The 17,646-nt window shown below is 36.6% G+C and overlaps 2 protein-coding genes across 4 annotated transcripts; both read right to left on the bottom strand.

The window, feature by feature from the left end:
• Positions 1 to 303: 303 nt before the first annotated feature.
• On the bottom strand, positions 304 to 10,175 carry LOC110802155 (pyridoxine/pyridoxamine 5'-phosphate oxidase 1, chloroplastic). 3 transcript variants are annotated; one of them, XR_008928528.1, is made up of 16 exons: positions 9,971 to 10,175; positions 9,706 to 9,861; positions 9,563 to 9,601; positions 7,758 to 7,925; positions 7,554 to 7,659; positions 6,962 to 7,128; positions 6,631 to 6,870; positions 6,129 to 6,217; positions 5,995 to 6,045; positions 5,810 to 5,900; positions 4,895 to 4,999; positions 4,734 to 4,804; positions 4,176 to 4,271; positions 1,080 to 1,181; positions 526 to 576; positions 304 to 399 (listed from the first exon to the last, which is right to left on the bottom strand). XR_008928528.1 is itself a non-coding variant. In XM_022007687.2 (15 exons), the coding sequence occupies exons 1-14, from the start codon at positions 10,145 to 10,147 to the stop codon at positions 1,115 to 1,117; spliced, it is 1,623 nt and encodes a 540-aa protein (XP_021863379.2). In that variant the 5' UTR covers positions 10,148 to 10,175; the 3' UTR covers positions 304 to 576; positions 1,080 to 1,114. The 3 variants fall into 3 exon arrangements, 2 of the variants coding, with proteins under 2 accessions (XP_021863379.2, XP_021863312.2); XM_022007687.2 differs by having other exon boundaries at positions 304 to 576; XM_022007620.2 differs by lacking the exons at positions 304 to 399; positions 526 to 576 and having other exon boundaries at positions 913 to 1,181.
• A 3,086-nt stretch (positions 10,176 to 13,261) lies between these two features.
• Positions 13,262 to 17,421, bottom strand: LOC110802304 (dihydrofolate reductase). The gene is made up of 6 exons (XM_022007787.2): positions 16,990 to 17,421; positions 16,229 to 16,327; positions 16,045 to 16,086; positions 15,819 to 15,948; positions 14,322 to 14,423; positions 13,262 to 13,609 (listed from the first exon to the last, which is right to left on the bottom strand). The coding sequence occupies exons 1-6, from the start codon at positions 17,242 to 17,244 to the stop codon at positions 13,515 to 13,517; spliced, it is 723 nt and encodes a 240-aa protein (XP_021863479.1). The 5' UTR covers positions 17,245 to 17,421; the 3' UTR covers positions 13,262 to 13,514.
• Positions 17,422 to 17,646: the final 225 nt, after the last annotated feature.

Raw genomic sequence — 17,646 nt, 5'->3', positions numbered from 1 at the left:
TCAGACACGACTGACCGGCCCACATTTTCGGCCCGGCCCTTTACAAGCGAGTTTGGAGTGCTCGGTAGCAGGCCCATAACCCGTGGGCCCAAAGCCTGACCCAGCCTACAACCTTCTTTACACACAGGCGCAGGGTGATTAACAAAAGCAGCAAAAGGTCACCCCTTCTGTCTTACGCCGTACTAGAATACAAAAGAAATTACTAGCTACAAATCTGCATCTTGATTATGACGAAATTAATGCATTGCATGATTAACAATAATTGAATGTTAATCATGGTAATCAACTAACAAAAGCCATGTATAATCATAACAATTACACATAATAGACAACAATCTACCAATTAAAGCGACTAATTAACGTAGCCGCAATAATTATTTCTTCCTCTAGATAACAATCCTTTTTTTAAAAAAAGAAAATATTAGTGCTAGGAAGCATGCAGAAAGTAGAGATGTATAAATGATAATAGTGCAAAAAAGAAGCAGGAAACTTTTGAAAAACAGGAATAGTATAAGAAATGCTTACAAGTTTGAGGTTACCACAGTAGAAAGTTGCAAAAGACAATGACAACACCAGCTGCAAAGATTAGAAATCATATTCTTTGATAGAACAAGTCAATTTTTAGATGATATGTTTAAAGATCTCAACTCAATTCAACCACAAAAGCATTCAAATAGACATCACAACTTTATAAGAAAATGCAACTAAAGATCCATTTTAAACCATTCATCTACTGTACTGGCCGATACGCTCGTTACAAACTTACAGTAGCAATATCTGGGAAGAAAAGCTAATCTTTTTAGAGAATTATCCACTAATATTGAAATATTAGTGGTTAATCCCCAACTAATGATTCATTCTACTTTTTTTTGTAGTCTGTTTCATGTTTATTTTGCTATAATCAGCCTGTACTTTTTGTAGTGATAGGACAAATGAATTTATTGCATTTCGGGTTCTATCAAGATTAATAAGCTTTACATGATTATTAAAAGAAAATTAGTAAATAAACGATGTTTAGAAAACATAATGTATCTAGAACAATCGAGCTTAAGTGAAACTAGCAAGATTATTGGACATACTATGTATTTCACAATGCTGATAGAGCATGCACGAGTCATGGAGCCAAGCGATCAATTTTCCACCCTCTCTTTCCATCAACCTCTGCTGGAGAATATAGCAGCCTAACAAAAGAGAAATTCTGGTTACACTTTAACCATGACCATATACAGCACATTTTTTTTGTTTAAAAGAATCAGATTCAAATAAAGGGGAAAGAAACAGAGTAGAAAACTAGAAATAATACCAATATCAAAAACAGTATTTAACGGAATTTTCACAATTTCAAAAGTTAGACTTTATTCAAAGAATGAAACACAGATGTCTACTGTTGCAGATGCAGAACAAGAACATAGATGAGCAAATGATAAGGTACTTTGGTATTGAGCAAAAGCCAGGGGTATTCCTAATACTTGGTTGGATTAGTTGAGGAAAGTTTCAAAGGAAATTAATAGTATGAAGCTTTTTGTTTTTGACTGGTAGTGAGTTGTCCTCTCTTGTTTCTCAGTAACATTCTAAACAGAGGAACAGCTTATGCAGATGAAAACATGGACAAAGAGCACAAACACCAAAAATGCTCCCGCAACCTCAAAGTTACGAAAAGAAGCTCCGAGTACTTCAGCTTCTATAATTTCTATTCTAACAAAAGTTGCATAATATGTTTAGGTCTACAAAGAGCAGTCAAAATACTCGTCCTCAATCCTCATCTAGTCTTTCAGACTTCATTCAAAGCGCAAATTTTAGTACTCATTAGTTTCAAGTTCAAATGTTCTTCAGCATATCCCTCTCTTGACATAATTTGTAATCCAATCCTAACTAACAAAGATTCTTTTCAATTACAGAATACTCCAGACAAGGCTAATAACCAAAACTAGAGTTTTATATTCAATTTTGAAGTTTTTGATGAAGTGCATTGATTCCTTTTTGTACTAATGACAACAGAAAATGCAAAATGGATGTGGCATTACAAGGGCAAGTTCTTTTGTGTAGAAAGGACTTCCTCGTGTCATTAACGGTTTTAAGAACACTTCTTGGCGGTTTGACAACAAAATTCCGGTTTTACAGCACGTTTATCATCTTTAAAAGGTCCTGTAGGTTTCTTGTAAGTAAACTACCAGTGGGAGAATTCAGCTTAATATATTAATAGAAGCTTCCGTCTTGGGGGGAGGTGAGGGGGTCAAATGTAAGTGCCTGTGATAATAGAAATGTTTTTATGACTTCGAAAATGAATCAACTTTCATCTAAATTTTCCCTATCACGTCACAGAAAGGGGACATGTGTCATGTGTGTCTATTCCTTTCTGAAATCCTTTAAGTTCCGTTGATCTAGACATCATGTTTGGCCCAACTAATACCACAAGCCATACAAAATTCAAAACAATTCGTATTTGACTTCAAGTGTTCTCTTTGTTAGCACATCAGAAAAAGAGAGCATGCCTAGTTTGTATTTAATAGTGTCTTACCCCTCTCCAGTACCACTCAAGTTCTATCAGCTCAAGCATTAAGCCAGGCTCAACTAAATGTAGCAATTCAAGAGTAACTTCACAATTGATTGGAGGCATAACACCCTCTATTTTATTAGATGGCTAAATGGAATCTTCCCCATCAGCAACTGTCATATCTCTGTGTATCAGTTCATCAAAGTTCTACATTTAATTTAACAACTAGCTAATCCAACTCTTCCCTAACAGCTCTTCTGGATAGGAATTTAGGAGGTGGTGAGGGGATGGTATGGAAGGAAAGAGGAGGGGAAGGATACAAAATATATATGCGAGGGATAGGTGTTGAGATAGAAGGATTTGAGGAAGGGAGAATGAGAGATCTATCTTCCATTGATTGGATAACAGTTGAGTTGGCTGAGGAATTGAAAGGTTCCCTTTTCCTACTTTAATAAAAAATCATAGCAAAACTGAGACGATTTAACAGAAAAATAAAAGCCGCATTACAGATGCACTAATAACCCCATTGCTCACTCAGTCACTCTTATCAGTTACACCCCTATAACTTTAGTCTCTCATCAACAATATGTGGCTTCACTGTTATACCTCTTCATCAAATCCACTCAACCAAATATTAAAAAAATGTACGCGAGATATAGGGACTGGAGGAGTATATAATATTTTTATTCACTCAACGACGAAGTCACATCAGAAAATTGTATCCAAGATAGAGGTATGTGAATAGCACGTCAAAATCATTTCCAGCCATTTGCAATTTTTTATCAACTCAGCAGTGAAGCTATATTAGCAAGAATTAGGAGAAGTAGAAGTTTGTCATGTAAAATGATACAATTAGCTGGGCTGAATCTCTATTACACTACACTACTCACATCCTTCTCATATTAATTTTAGTTTTGCAACAGATTTACCTCCCTTTCCATAGCCAACCCAAAGTTTAAATGATGAACAATGAATTCCTTCCTCTCCCTATTCTCCCCTTTCTTCTATCCTCCATAACATTCACTGTAAGTTTGTAACTAAACTTTATAGTTAGAGGGGGGGGGGGGGGGGGGGGGTACAGGGATCAGACAACATTGATGATAAAACACACAGATAAGTCCAATGTGTGCAATTGTGTCTGCACACACATATGAGGAAAAGAGAAAAAGAAAAACATGACCAGAAAGGAACAAAGGAGGCAATAATAGACTAATAGTAGCATAGCAAAGCAACAAGTTAATAGCTACACAAAGCCATAATACTAGCTACCTCAGAGAAAAGGGTTCAATTTATATTTGCATCAGTTAGCAGCTTAACACTAAGTGACCTATACTCCCTCCGTCCCATAATTATCTTCCTGTTTGACCAAAAACACGGATTTTAAGAAAAGTGGAATATAGTACATGAAAAAGTGGAATAAAGTACAAATGATGATTGAGTTGTATGGAAAAGTGGAATAAAGTACATGTGAAAGAGAATATAGTACATGGGAAAAGTGGAATATAGTACATGGGTGAGGTTTTCAATTCACTTTTAATTAATATAGTACATGAGAAAGTGGGGACCTTAGTAGCCAAAATTAGAAGCAGGAAGATAATTTTGGGACGCTCGTTTAGGAAAGCAGGAAGATAATTTTGGGACGGAGGGAGTAATAAACATGCAGTACGTTGCAATGTCCCACCTGTCATGCAAGCGAGAAGTCTGCCCCTGCCAAAACTCAAATGCTACTGGTTTCAGCCGATATCCTCCCCAGTACTTTGGTTTAGGAATCAACCTTCTGCACAAAGAAGCAAAATAATTCCACTCACGGTTATGGGAGGAGGGGAAAAGAAGAAAGGAAACACAAGATAACACAAAAAAGTCTCAGAAAAAAAAAAAATTTAGACAAGAAAAGGTTCTTAAAGGATCATAGAAATTCAGATTAGCTCCTCATACATGCTAGTCACCTTCCAAGATACAAAATCAGAGATATAAGGGAAGTAGAAACAGTTTAAGCTAATTCAGGACAAAGATACAATTGGTTCCTGGTTAAGAGCAGTCAAATTCAAGGATACATAACTTGATACTGAAGGAAAATTGTCAAAACTAAGCCAGGACATAAATGTTCGGTATTTTTAGACATTTTAGTTCTGCAAAATGCCTAAAAAAGCTTCGTAAAAGTAACAGTCAACTACTTTTTTATCAGAAAAAAGTATTTATATCAAGGAACAGCCAAGTTGTGAACTACTAGTCTACTAACCCATCAGAATGTATCGCCTCCAATTCATTGTACTCCTCCTGGATATATTGCCGTCCTGGAACAATGCTACTCTGAACAGAAGAAGAAAAGTTGATAAATCATATGGTAATATTGGATCAGGCATCATCAAACAAGAGAATGATGCAAAACACAAGCAGAACCTGCTTGCTAACAATAGCTCCTATTTGACTCCCTCGAGGACGGCTATGAAAATATTGTTCAGATTCCGCATCAGAGACCTTTTCCACTGGCCCTTCTACTCTTACCTAAAAGACAAACCGATGCGATGTTAGATTTGCTAGAATACGTGTTTGTTCTTTGACTATTAATACAAGGGTTACACCCTACTCTTTCTACCAAAAAAGAAAAAGAAGATTTGCTAGAACAAAATTTTCAACAAAAAAAGCATGGCAATCAATATATCAGGGAAACTACATTACCAAGACTGTAAAATCTCGCCTCTAAAATCTAAATGAAAGCCAAAAACATATATCAAACCATTGCATTGATCATAAACCCCCTTCACTGTAATGTGCACCTCACTAACCCGCTATCTAGTTCTCCCTCCCCCTCCCACACACATGAAAGAGAGTGCAGAAGGAGAACAGAAACAGAACTCTATCTACTGCAGTGCTGATACTGGAAAAGAATTCAAACATCAGAATCCAACTGAACTGAAAGAGATTTCACATCCACAGATCCACTTGATTGCGAAAAGCACAGACAAATTGATTAAGCTCCATCATTCAGGATGTGAAGTTTTGGGAGTTGTCAAACTAATACTTCAACTACGATTTGTCTATAGACTTACAGAAGTGCTATCCTCCTTCCCCACCTCCCAGTATGACAGGCAGAAGAAAAATCAAGAACAACAAGAAAACAAGCCAACGACCTGAACTGGACTCTAACATAAGATTCTTATTTTAAAAAAGAACCCTGTTAGCAGTTATGTTTCCCATAAAGCATTTTTCCAAAGTCAATTCTTTCAGATTGAACAGACACAACCAAAACTGCCAACTTAGTTAAATTATCACTAAGAAGACCCTGGCCATTCATAAAACGACTATAACACGCACCGTGCGGTTAAGGCCATCCCAGTAAAATAGAAGTGCGGCATGTGGATTCTCAGATAATTCCTTTCCTTTCCGACTTTCATAATTGGTGAACCTGAAATCACAGAAGTAGGTATGAGCAGGAAGAAGTCAGGATTAAGAAAATCCAGTTTTCTTGGTCCATAAGGGACGGGGGGGGGGGGACTAACCAGACAAAGCCATTTGTATCAACTCCTTTCAGCAGAACCATCCGCGATGAACTGCAACAGAAGATACAGTTAAAGACAGAGAATACTGGGTTTTCAAACAGAGCACATAGAATTACTGGAGCAGCATAACTCACGGTTTTGCATCCTTTGCAGAAGTTGACAAGGCCATGGCATTTGGCTCCTTCAACCCAGCAGCGATTGCATCATTGAACCACTTGCGGAACTACAGGATGGATTTCACTAGTCACCCAAAAGTATAATATTTGATACTGAAATGTGTAGAAGAACAAATTTAATGTTGAGCCATTGGAATCCAAATGCCAGCCTTGGAAAACCCAATAACATGTAATATGATGTACAGTGTACACTATGTTTTCTGAAAGATAATGGTCAGGGCCGTAGAGGTAAGATACAGAGCAAGCTGTAAAAACATTAATGGTGATGAATAATGACAAAGAAAGTCCTAATTCACAAGTACATAGAATCCCAAGTAATACCTTGTTTAAGGGGATTAATACGCCATGCCGCTCATACAACAAAGATAGAGTAACCAATAAAAAATAGACTGCCTGACACACGTGATAATTCTTGACTTGCTAAAACACCCATTGTCATAATTGGATTTTACATTTTTACCTGATCAAAAGGGTCAGCCTCAACTTCCTCCTCCAATAGGGCTGGGGATATATAGTTCTCTCTTAAAGAAGAAATGTCCACTTGAGGAAGTTTTCCAATGCGTACGCACATTGAAGTGCCTGGATATGGCGGCAGATGAAGCTTATATTTTTCTAGAATAGCCGGAGGTACAAATCTTCCACCCACAAAGTGGTGTCCACCAAATTTCTTAGCACATAGCTTTGGTGCAGTTAAAGAGACCTGCAAGAGACAATGGCGTAACTCTTAACTTAGGCATTAAAATGTATATGAAAGATTGATTTTTTCAGAAGACCAAAGAGGCTTCGCAGACCAGCAAGTCAGGTTTGATGCCTTCACCGGTAACATCTCCTTCTTCAACATGCCACCCAGATGGAATATCCACTGAGACAACGACGGTTGACTTCAGACCAGTGTGATGATAATTCTGGCAGGATACCAGCCTCTGGATGAGAGCATCAAAAGGTGGTCTTGGGGTACCTAATAAACGGAGCGATTATTCAATTTTTTTTTAAATGAACTATAACTTCATAGATCTAATCATGGCAGTTACTGCTACACTGAAACATTTTGCTACTAATGGAGATCACTCATTTGTCAAGCTCCAAAATGCCCTAAATTTACTTATAGCAATTGTCTCAACACAGGGCTATTATCTCCTGATAACACAAAAGTAATATCATATCATTTACAAACTGAGGCTCAACTTTATTATCTTCTTTGTTCTTAGTTGGTAATATAACATATTTAGCAAATATTGATAGATGCATCTTGGGATTGAAGCTCCGCAATAGCATAATTTGACTGCACAATCAAGACTTAATTGCAAACTTCACAATAGAAAAAGTACAAAACGGAATTCAGCCATCCAGTTGATTTACAAACTAGTATCAAAAGCTAATTACCATGAAAAGAGAACCCAAATATTGCATCGATGATAATGTCAAAGTTATCAGACAAGTCCAAAGGCAGATCTTCAGCCGACAAGAAAGGCACAGACAATGATTCAAGCTACACAAAATAATGTCACATAAGCATCTTTGAGAGAAGGAAATTTAGCTGGACAAACACACCCAAAAATTACCATGACCCATCTTCTACAGTTCTACCTGAGTCATCAGGCCACTATACAAAGGCTTAGGAGTGCGTTTTGGGTAGCAGATGGATGGCTTATATCCAAAGTGATATAGATGTCGAGCGGCCACAAGTCCATCACCACCATTATTACCCGGGCCACAGATTGCAAGGACACGCTTATACTCGGAAGGCTTGAAGACCTGGCATAATGATAAGTAATACTGTGTCACTAAGTCTTATTAGTTACTTATATACCATGATTTCCCCCTAGACATCCAACAAATAATAAATGAAGAAAGGAAGTGTCATGATAAAATCACAATAAGAAAACAATCATGCATAGTGGGTTGACTTCTTCCCTTGGCTAAGAAAAATTGCACACATTTGAACTTTCACATAATTCGACAAAGAAAATAAGCTAGCTTACGAAAAGGTAATATAAATTACACAAAGCTTGCAAATATAAAAACAGTTATCCTTTTTGCCAACTCTTCCTACATCTTTACATATTTTAATTTTGATTGGCACATATATGGGGTACTAAAGTCCTTTCGTATTTGCTATCTTACTGGTGTGTTGATTATTGCCGTTAAATGATGACTTGTGAGCCTTGCATACGAAAGGCGCGTGCATTCGCCTTGCGCCTAGGCTCTAGGGACTTTTGCGCCTTGGTGCGCCTCACGCCTTTTAAAACTGAGAGTGAGCCTAATTCTAGCAGCAGCTTAAAGATTTTGGTGTTGGCCCTTTTGCATTCAGAAGATATCCTCTATGACATTCTGTATCCCATATTATTCCAAACATCTCATATTCTACCACATCACCTTTGAAACTATCAATAACTTAAAATGTTTCAATTTAAGTCGATGATGAGTTTAAAAAAAAGAGACTAGGGGCACAAGATGAGACACACAACGGGATGCTCAATCCAAACTCACTAGTTGAGGTACAGGGGAACCACACCATCCGTCTCGCCCCATCATGACATTGACCTGAAAAGGTCTTCTAGGGTTATTCTTACATAAATGTACATTATGTTTGTTGGAACAGGTATTAAGAGCGATAATAGTACTGATTTTATGCTACTCTTAAACTATTTATGTCACTGCAATCTTAACCTGCACCTAGTTCAACACTAATGTTCCTTAATAGAGTTTTCTGCCTGCTGTTCTACTACACTGCCTAAAAGATAAACTTGCTAGTCAATTTAGGAATCTTTCTTTGGGATCTTGTTTTGGGTTTTGGTCTTTATACATTCATATGTGCAGCTTTTGTTTGATTTGTCAAAGAGTTTGGCTTAATGCTTGCAGTAAATAACTTGGCTTACTCTTCTATAAAATCATATTTTAGCAATTCAATTATGTCAAGCGTCATGATATCAAAGATATAAGCTGATGATGTTATACGAACAATCTGATGTCTATAGAAAGGTACTTCTTTTAAAATCTTAAGCAACTGAAACCAAATCTTCAAAGAACAGAAAACACAACGAAGTAATACGGAGTAAACTATATCATATTTATGGCTTAGATGAACAAAAGTTCAAAACCCAAGCGCACACAAATTCCTGACCTTTGAATTTGATTGATCTTCCTCATTAACCCACTAAAAATATATTTTGAACGTTAACAAAGTTTCACATCCTAAATCATGACTAAGGCTGAAGTAGTACACTAGGTTTTATTGCAAAGATGAAACGAAATTACAAGATGTAATTATTGTTGTATAGAGTTGTTCGTAGTAGTTTTACTTTTTGTCACTCCACATCATACCCAAAATGCTTTAAAGCAAAGACAAAAGATTAACAACGAAACAGAAAATGTGTGTTTCGCAATCTTACCTCAGCAATAGCACAAGCAACACTTAAACCAGCCAATTCCTAGACAAAATCAAGAGAGAAAAAAGTTGCAATTCATCATCAAATATTGAAATTCAGAGCCAATTGAAAATTAAATAGGAAAGCGACAATGCAATCCAATGTACCATGAGCTGATCAACACTAAAACCCAAGGGACCCATTAAATTTTCGTCAATCTCCGCTGCTTCTAGCTGCGATAAATACGAAATCGACTCAACTTCTTTACCGGAGCTCATACCTAAACACCGGAATTGAGTCCTCGAATTCCAATTTCGCAAACCCTAATCCGAAAAAATTGCAGACAAATTTAGCAAATCGGTGAATTGTAATCAAATTTAAGCTAGTGAGAAAGTAAGAATGATAGATATAAAAACATGGAGTTTTACTTACCAGAGGTTGAGGTTGAGGACGAGCGGAGAGGGGAGTGAGGAGAGAGAAAATGGAAGGTTTGGGGAGAAAATGGTGGGAGGAAATGGTTGGGGTGATGGCGGGTTTAAACAGAAGAGATGACTGGTTTGGAAGAAGACATGACATTGCTTTCGTTTTGCGAAGCAATGCCTTTCTCATTTTCTGTTGGACACTTGGATTTTTACGAATACTAGCTAAAATATAATTAGATTACTTTCTTCGTGAAATCTATACTAATATATTAAAAGGTGTTCGGAAAAATATGTATGTGGCACGTAGTACTCTTCCTTTGCGCCACATTATCCACTCACCAAATGATATGTCATATCATGGACAACCAAAAATCAATACGTACAATGAGGTTCAAACTCTAGACCTCAAGTGTGGATGTTAACTCTCATTACCATCTTAACCAACAACCATTTGTGGCTTATCTCTTCACATTAATTTATAAATGAATGTTAACATGAAGTTTACAACAACTAAACTTTTATGTGACTTTTTATTTTATATTGACTATTTTGGGAAAAAAAATAATTAAATAATTAGGACAGCTATGAATAAACATGATGTCATAAGTCTCATAAGCATCAACTACAGAAATGCGTTGCATTGCTGCATATATCTAATTTGGTGTTTGTTAATTTTGAATCACTTATTTCCACTAGAAAACAAATTATACAACTTGTAAGATGATGCAATTGAAAAATTATTTCTCATGATAAATGACTTAGTGTGTTTGTGTAGTTGACGAACTTGATGAATGCTTTCATTTAACGGTATACATGTATCTTATCAAATACTTTGCTCAAGAACAATCTAAAATTTTAACTATTCAATGTAGCAATCGGGGCATCGCCCGAGCCACACACTAGTTATTTATAAAAACAGAACGAATAACTATGACACTACTTTTTTTTTGAAAAAATATAAAAATTAGAAGATAAGATAAAGTGTTCAATCGGATTGGAATTCTGAACGGCTCAACCAGATGATGTTAACGGGTTAAATACTTTGGAAGCGGGCGTATGGTAAGGAAAATCCTAACTTAGCATGTCTCTAATGGGGGATTGATTCCTAAACCTTTAATTGAAAGGTAAAATCATTTCTATTAGGTCAATACATTGTCCAAAATTAAACTTGAAACTTTGTTAAGACACGTGGCATGCAAATACTTTCTATCACCTTCTAAAATTAATAAATAAAGTTAGAAGTAGTTTAAAAGGCATGAGGTGGCACTTGGCAATTGGCAGGAGATACAAGCAGTTAGTTAAGAAATGGAGAAAAAATGGAAATATAGAAAAAAATGTTGGGCCACAGAAATAAAATTTAGAAAGTAAAGGTTAGCTAGCTAATTAGCTAAGTGTGTTTAAGTTGCTAACTAGTTAAAACCATGCCAAACATGTGCACGTTAAGTTATATTAACACATCATCACCCTATTAATTTCAGGTAATTAGTTGCAAAATAACGTATAATTTCAAGTGCTACTCCACACCTGACAATCTCAAGTCTCAACCACTCAAACATGAACATCCGTGAAAGTCGATTGCACACCTATCACAAAAAAATAAAATTAAGATTAAAACATAAATTGAACTATGTTACTCATAAAGAATGATAATAAATTCAATTGAAATCATCCTAACAGCTTTAAATGGTAAAATAAATAAAAATATTATAGATTTAATTATAACTGCCAAAACTTTGATGAGAGAGAAAATAAAATAAAAAGAGGATTCCATGTTCAAATACCTAGCGAAGAAGATGATACTCCCTCCGTCCCGGAATACTCGACCCGGTTTGACCGGCACAGAGTTTAAGGGACTTGAATTGACTTATTTAATTTAATAGGTAGTAGTTGATAGTGGGGTATTATTTTAATGTAGTTAGTGGAAAATGTGTAAAGGGGGTGGGGTTGGGGGAGAGTAGGGGTTGAATTTTTAATTATTTTTTTGTATGGAGTAAGGGGGTAGGTGGGTTAATAGGGGTGGAGTGAGAAATAATATAATATTGTTAGAATATTTCCATTTTTAGAAACAGGTCAAGTATTAAGGGACGGCCCGATAAGGAAAACAGGTCAAGTATTCCGGGACAGAGGGAGTAACAGATACTACTTCGTATTTATTTATGCCTTGTCAAAGAAAATCAAACCAGTTTGAAGGAGTTACGTTTGACAGGTTTCTTTTTTTGTCCTTACATCTGGCAACCATGCAAAACACAAAAGAGAGAAAAAACCGAGGGCAAATTTGGAATGATCTAAAATTACGCAAAACAACTAAACAAGGATGGATGTTCGGCTTTTTAATATAGAGAAGAGAGAAGATTTTTGTGTGCAGAAGAAACCGAACATTTTTTGCGCAACTAACATTATTAGAGGAGTGATAAAACTGGTACGAATCCGATTACCCGATTCAAAATATTTTATATATTGTGGGACCCACGTCTAAAACCATGTAATTACCAAAATGCACCGGACGGTAAAATGATCGAAATAACACCGACGAGGCGACGACAACCTTAAGATAGGCTTTCTAAGTGAATCTCGGGGCCCAAACTCAAGCCTCCATAGGCCAACCTATTTTACATCTTACAATTACAAATATTTATCAACAATGTCATCACCCATTCATATAAATACTCAAGGATCACATCACTTTGAGGTATATAGTTCTTCCCACACGTACTATATATCTCTCTAACTTGCAACACGCAACTGACTTGAGAGTGGAGAGGATTTCTCGGGGACATCCACGAGATAGCTCAGTTTGTTGATTTTGTAGGTCACGAGTCACTCAAAAATAGGACGTCAGTCACCCACTCAGACTACCTCCCCGCTCAATTTATTAATAGAATTTCTACGCAAAAACACTATCAAAGACCTAAATTCATCGGGAATCACTAGATCCAGCTGAGAAATGGATCTATCCCAAACCGAATTGACCTGAAAATCAATGTGCCTAATTATGATTGTTTTATCATAATAAGTTTTGTTGGCAATAAAACCGAATATGACCCGACTCGAATCGAACTCAAAATCCACCCCAAAAATTCTTCACCCGAACCGAAACGCCTCGTAATTGGATGTCTACTTGTAAGGTGATGGGCAAGGATTTATCATGCCTAAGCCATTTAACAAAATCAAAAGTTTTACTCGAAAACAAAACAAACCCATGGGTAAGTTACACAAGTACTTTGATATCCCTTCAAATTCAAAGAGTGTGATTATTCAAGAAAAAATAAAGAATGCTATGATCATAATGGAGAATAATACATTCACAAAACCTTGCAGTTGAATTTCATAAACCAATGGTAATTATCTGTTAATCCATAATTAACAGAACATTAATTTCATATTTCACTCTACACTAATGACACATTACAGATCATTCATTTCATCAATGGCATGAATTACAGCTAATGGTGCGACTAGTTACCATTGCTAAACAAAGACGAAACAAATGTAGTATATTTTCAATTCATCAGACCAAAAGGACCGATTTCTGTACTATTAATTAAGCAAGTTAATCATTCTACATTGCGTTCTTTATCTTTCTCCTCTTCGGATATTAACTTCTGAATCTTGTCAATGAAGCTATGCATGGTTGGCAGTGACTTCTCGTCTGCAAAATTAAAGACAATGATATAAATTTAACATATTTTTCGGAAACAATCCATGGGAACACATTAACGGAGTAGGTTCAACTTAGACCTGATCAACTATAGCCTGACTACAGGCCCGACCCTGCCTGAAAAAGTACGGGTTTGGGTAGCCTAACATATGCATTTTTAGACCAAAATTCAAACCACGCCCGAAAAGCTCATTTTGGCCCGCAAAGCCCACACCAAAATTATGGGTTTGGGCAATTTTTTTGTGTGTTAAAGCTCGGTCCGGCCCGGCACGAATTTTTATCACCTCTAATTCAACTAAACTTGGGTATTGGCCAAGATTGCCCAATGAGTATAGGGTTTGAGTTATGTTAATAAGGGTCTTATTGGGTAGGGTTCTTATTGGACATGGCCTTTACTGAACAGGGTCTTACTGTACAGGACTACAGGGTCAATATAGGGCAAAACTTATAACCACAATAATTTTGAAAACTACTCCATAAAATTATATGGATAGCTTCGTATTCACTTGTATTTGCATACGAGTATCTTTTTTTTCATTTTCCTTGTTCATTTACTGACCCGCCCACTGTCGGCCCGCTATTGGCCCAAGGCCCACTTTGACCCGCTAAAATTAATCCTTTCCATTACCCGACCCACACATACCCTGACCCGACCCGCCCAATAACCAGATCTATGTTCAACGAAAGAAACCGATAATCTCACCTAACCGAGGAACTGTGTGGCCCTTGGGATGATGGATAACAACAGGATCAACAACAGATTTCAGGAGCTCTTCTCCATGAGGCTTCAAGAAGTCATCCTTCCCTGCAATAATCAATACATTGTGTCATTGTCCCTGTTACAGAGCTACTGCAGTAATAGTGTAATACAGACTCATTCGATTTGTCTGATAAATAGTGATAGAAAGAATATCCAAATTTGAAGGATGTACTCACACAACAAACTCAACCAATATTCATAACAATCATAACCAAACATCAACATTCAGGGTTTTAGCTCACGTTTTTGGAATGATCGAAGTCTGAATATTTATGACAGAGGTCATAGAGCCCATTCTTTTTATAAACAACGAGTGTTTTTCCCAAGAAGAATTCACTATGAGATGTCATATGATGATGTGCTAAAATCCGTTTTCGTGTCCATTGTGAAGTTTTTCGTCAAATGATAATCTTTAAACATTCACTTTACTGGTCTAAGAGTCTAAAACCCTGTTCTTTTGAGTTGAGTTGCGCTGAGCTGAACTGAAAATAAGGCTTGGAACTGAAATTAAGCCAAAAAGAAAAGGGCCTAAGACTACTCAGAAAAAAGATCCCCATACATTCAGACCTCAGCAACTGGTTTCAGTAGAACCCTTATACACTAGGATATCGTTCTTGTTCTTCAAACAGTTCTTTGTAGCAGCAGACCCTAACCTCTAAGAATCAATGCAATCTTATACAGCTTTTTTCTAGCATAAGTGATAATACAGTGATCATTCTTAGAGGTTAGAGTCAGAATCAACCTTCACATTAGCTCCCTTTAGTTTGCGCTTAGCAATAGGTGACACAAAGTTCACCTATGAGCTACCCAATTCCTAAAAAGCTCCTTTTCACAGGAAGAACACCAATTTTTCTTTAGCTATCAACTACGAAGTATATGTCAAACAATAATTAGCACACTAATCCATACTACCATAACTTGGGCTCACCATCCCTTAAAACGAGCAATTTATGCTTTAGTAACACGTCTTACAAGCTCTAGTAACTTAGTACCTAATCTTAGATGATGTTTGGGGTGGTTCAATGTTATGTAAGCAACCTCATATATGTTTTGTTCTCTTCACCTGGTTTGGTCACATTTTTCTATTTTTTTGGTCCGGTTTGATTCATCCTGGTCTGGTTTGTTCTGGGAATGTTTTTTTGCTTTTTCTGGTCTGGTTTGTTCTGGGAATGTTTTTTTGCTTTTTCTGGTCTGATTTTTTCTTGTTTGGTCTGATTTTTCTTGTCTAATTTGAATGGCCAGGTCAATAAACAATAAGAATAAGGTGAAGAGAACATAACCATAGTTATCTTTACAAGTAGACAAAGGTTGTTTCCGAGTTTACCAACACTTCATTATAGACAAAGAACACCACCAAATTTTCACAAATTTGAGCAGACATATAAATTCACCAAATACTTGTAAATTGTAATAGTACAAAGGGTAGGCAAAAAAATATACCTAGAAAGTGGAGTGATGGGCATTCAATTGGAGAAGCATATGCTTTCTCTGCCCATGTCTCAGCCTTAAACTTTGCACCTCCAATTATCACCAAAAACTTAATCTTGGGAACTTTTGTCAAAGCATATCCCTGTAACAAAAATCCCAATCAATATAAATTCAATTTAATCTTTACTCAAGTTTTTTTACTATATAAGTTCATCAAATTAATATCATCACACTATACCTGTGCTTGTAGCCCTGGTAACGCAGCTGACAAAATCGCCCCCTACAACACAAAATAAAAAAAAAAGGAAAATTTGTCAAAAACTAACTTATAAACCCAGAAACTTAAATTTTTGTTACCACCTAAAGAAACTCGTTAATCACTTAATCATGCAATGATCCACTACAGAAAATAGAAATTGTACCTGAGAGAAACCCAGAAGACCATCAATTGGACCATGCTTAATCATAAGCTCTTGAATATACTCCAAACATTCCTCAAATTTTGTGTAAGTCGTAAATTCCTGAAAATTAAATAATTTCACATATAATCAATCAATCACACATTACTTTTTTTTAGTTGTGCAAATGAGCCACCCGCGCAATACAAATTACAAAGTACAAACTACGGACTGGGTGACGATTCTCGAACCAGGGACCTAGACATGTGAAATGAGTCGTTCGGGTCAGGTTATAATAAATTGTTTTCGGATTCGGGTTAATTTGGGTTGTTCACTTTCGGGTTTACAAATGCATGTTCATGACTCATGGCCAAAGTCAACCATAATCAAAATCATATTACACCCAAATAAGTACTCCGTAACACGTTAACGTGTTTATTATGCTTAAATTTTTCTACAATCTCATTTATTACTAATCAGTTGGGTCTAACACGGGTTCAGTCGGGTATTGACCTTTACTTATCGGTTGTGCGGGTTAAGATAAAATCGTGTTCTAAGTTAGTAAGTTCTGTACAAAATCCAGTATTTTCGGGTCAGGTTTCGGGCCTTACAGGCCGGGTTTTGGGTCGGGTCCGATTATTAACAAATATACTGAGACTTATCGCATGCAGATCATTAATCTTAACCACTACACTAAAACCTCCTTATAATCACACAATAATAACAACACCAAAGAAATCAACGAGTAATAAATAACATGAGAGAGATTAAGAAAAGGAATTCACCTTATTAAATTGAAACCACTCATAATAAGGAGGATCAAAAATTCCTTCAACATCGGATTTACCTCGGGCCGGAAAAGGCCCATCAGGATAAACAAGATCAAGCTTTGACCGGACAGATTCAGGCCACTTGTTGACCTGCGTCTTCATTATTTCCCCGCTTGTTCTAAACCCATGAAGACACAGAAATCTGGGTTTCCTGATTTCTTCATACTCACTCCCCATTATTATTTTTATCGACGGAAGGATTTTTAGCATTCAATTCCAAGACACGCCCTTACCCAGAATTTTTAATTTTCTTTCCTGCAATTTGGGAATTTGTTGTTTGCCTTTTTAAAGGTTTTAATTTACTTTAATTTAATTTACACGGAGTATACTAGGAAGGTTGAATTGAATCACGTGGGGAAATTGGGGCCGTTGATTTTGGGGTGGAAGGAATTGTGATGGTGAGATGGTGATTGTTTGTGTGTTTATAAAAGGGGTTTTTAAGCACACGGTTGTTGACCACTATTAGGAGATAACTAGAGGGGTGGACCGGTGTGGACACCCGGCCATTTATATTTTGGAGGTCTACTTGTCACGGTCCGAATATTTTGGGTATCGGATTATGCGATATACTCTTAGGCTCCGTTGTATTTCACTTATTTTGATTAAACTTAT

The sequence above is a fragment of the Spinacia oleracea genome, chromosome 2 (genome assembly GCF_020520425.1).
Source record: "Spinacia oleracea cultivar Varoflay chromosome 2, BTI_SOV_V1, whole genome shotgun sequence".
Classification (NCBI taxonomy): domain Eukaryota; kingdom Viridiplantae; phylum Streptophyta; class Magnoliopsida; order Caryophyllales; family Amaranthaceae; genus Spinacia; species Spinacia oleracea.
Note: the sequence above shows the minus strand (reverse complement) of the source record. Positions and strands in the feature narration are given on the sequence as shown.

What these genes read in the sequence shown, in the direction of transcription:
- LOC110802155 (XM_022007687.2), bottom strand. Translation starts at nt 10,147, where the DNA reads ATGAGAAAGGCATTGCTTCGCAAAACGAAAGCAATGTCATGTCTTCTT. An exon ending in TTGCTTGTGCTATTGCTGAG is followed by an intron (nt 7,926 to 9,562) that starts GTAAGATTGCGA and finishes TCATTATGCCAG; the next exon opens with GTCTTCAAGCCTTCCGAGTA. An exon ending in GAGCTATTGTTAGCAAGCAG is followed by an intron (nt 4,805 to 4,894) that starts GTTCTGCTTGTG and finishes TCTTCTGTTCAG; the next exon opens with AGTAGCATTGTTCCAGGACG.
- LOC110802304 (XM_022007787.2), bottom strand. Translation starts at nt 17,244, where the DNA reads ATGCTAAAAATCCTTCCGTCGATAAAAATAATAATGGGGAGTGAGTAT. An exon ending in GTCTTCTGGGTTTCTCTCAG is followed by an intron (nt 16,087 to 16,228) that starts GTACAATTTCTA and finishes TTTGTGTTGTAG; the next exon opens with GGGGCGATTTTGTCAGCTGC. An exon ending in CCCATCACTCCACTTTCTAG is followed by an intron (nt 14,424 to 15,818) that starts GTATATTTTTTT and finishes TGATTATTGCAG; the next exon opens with GGAAGGATGACTTCTTGAAG.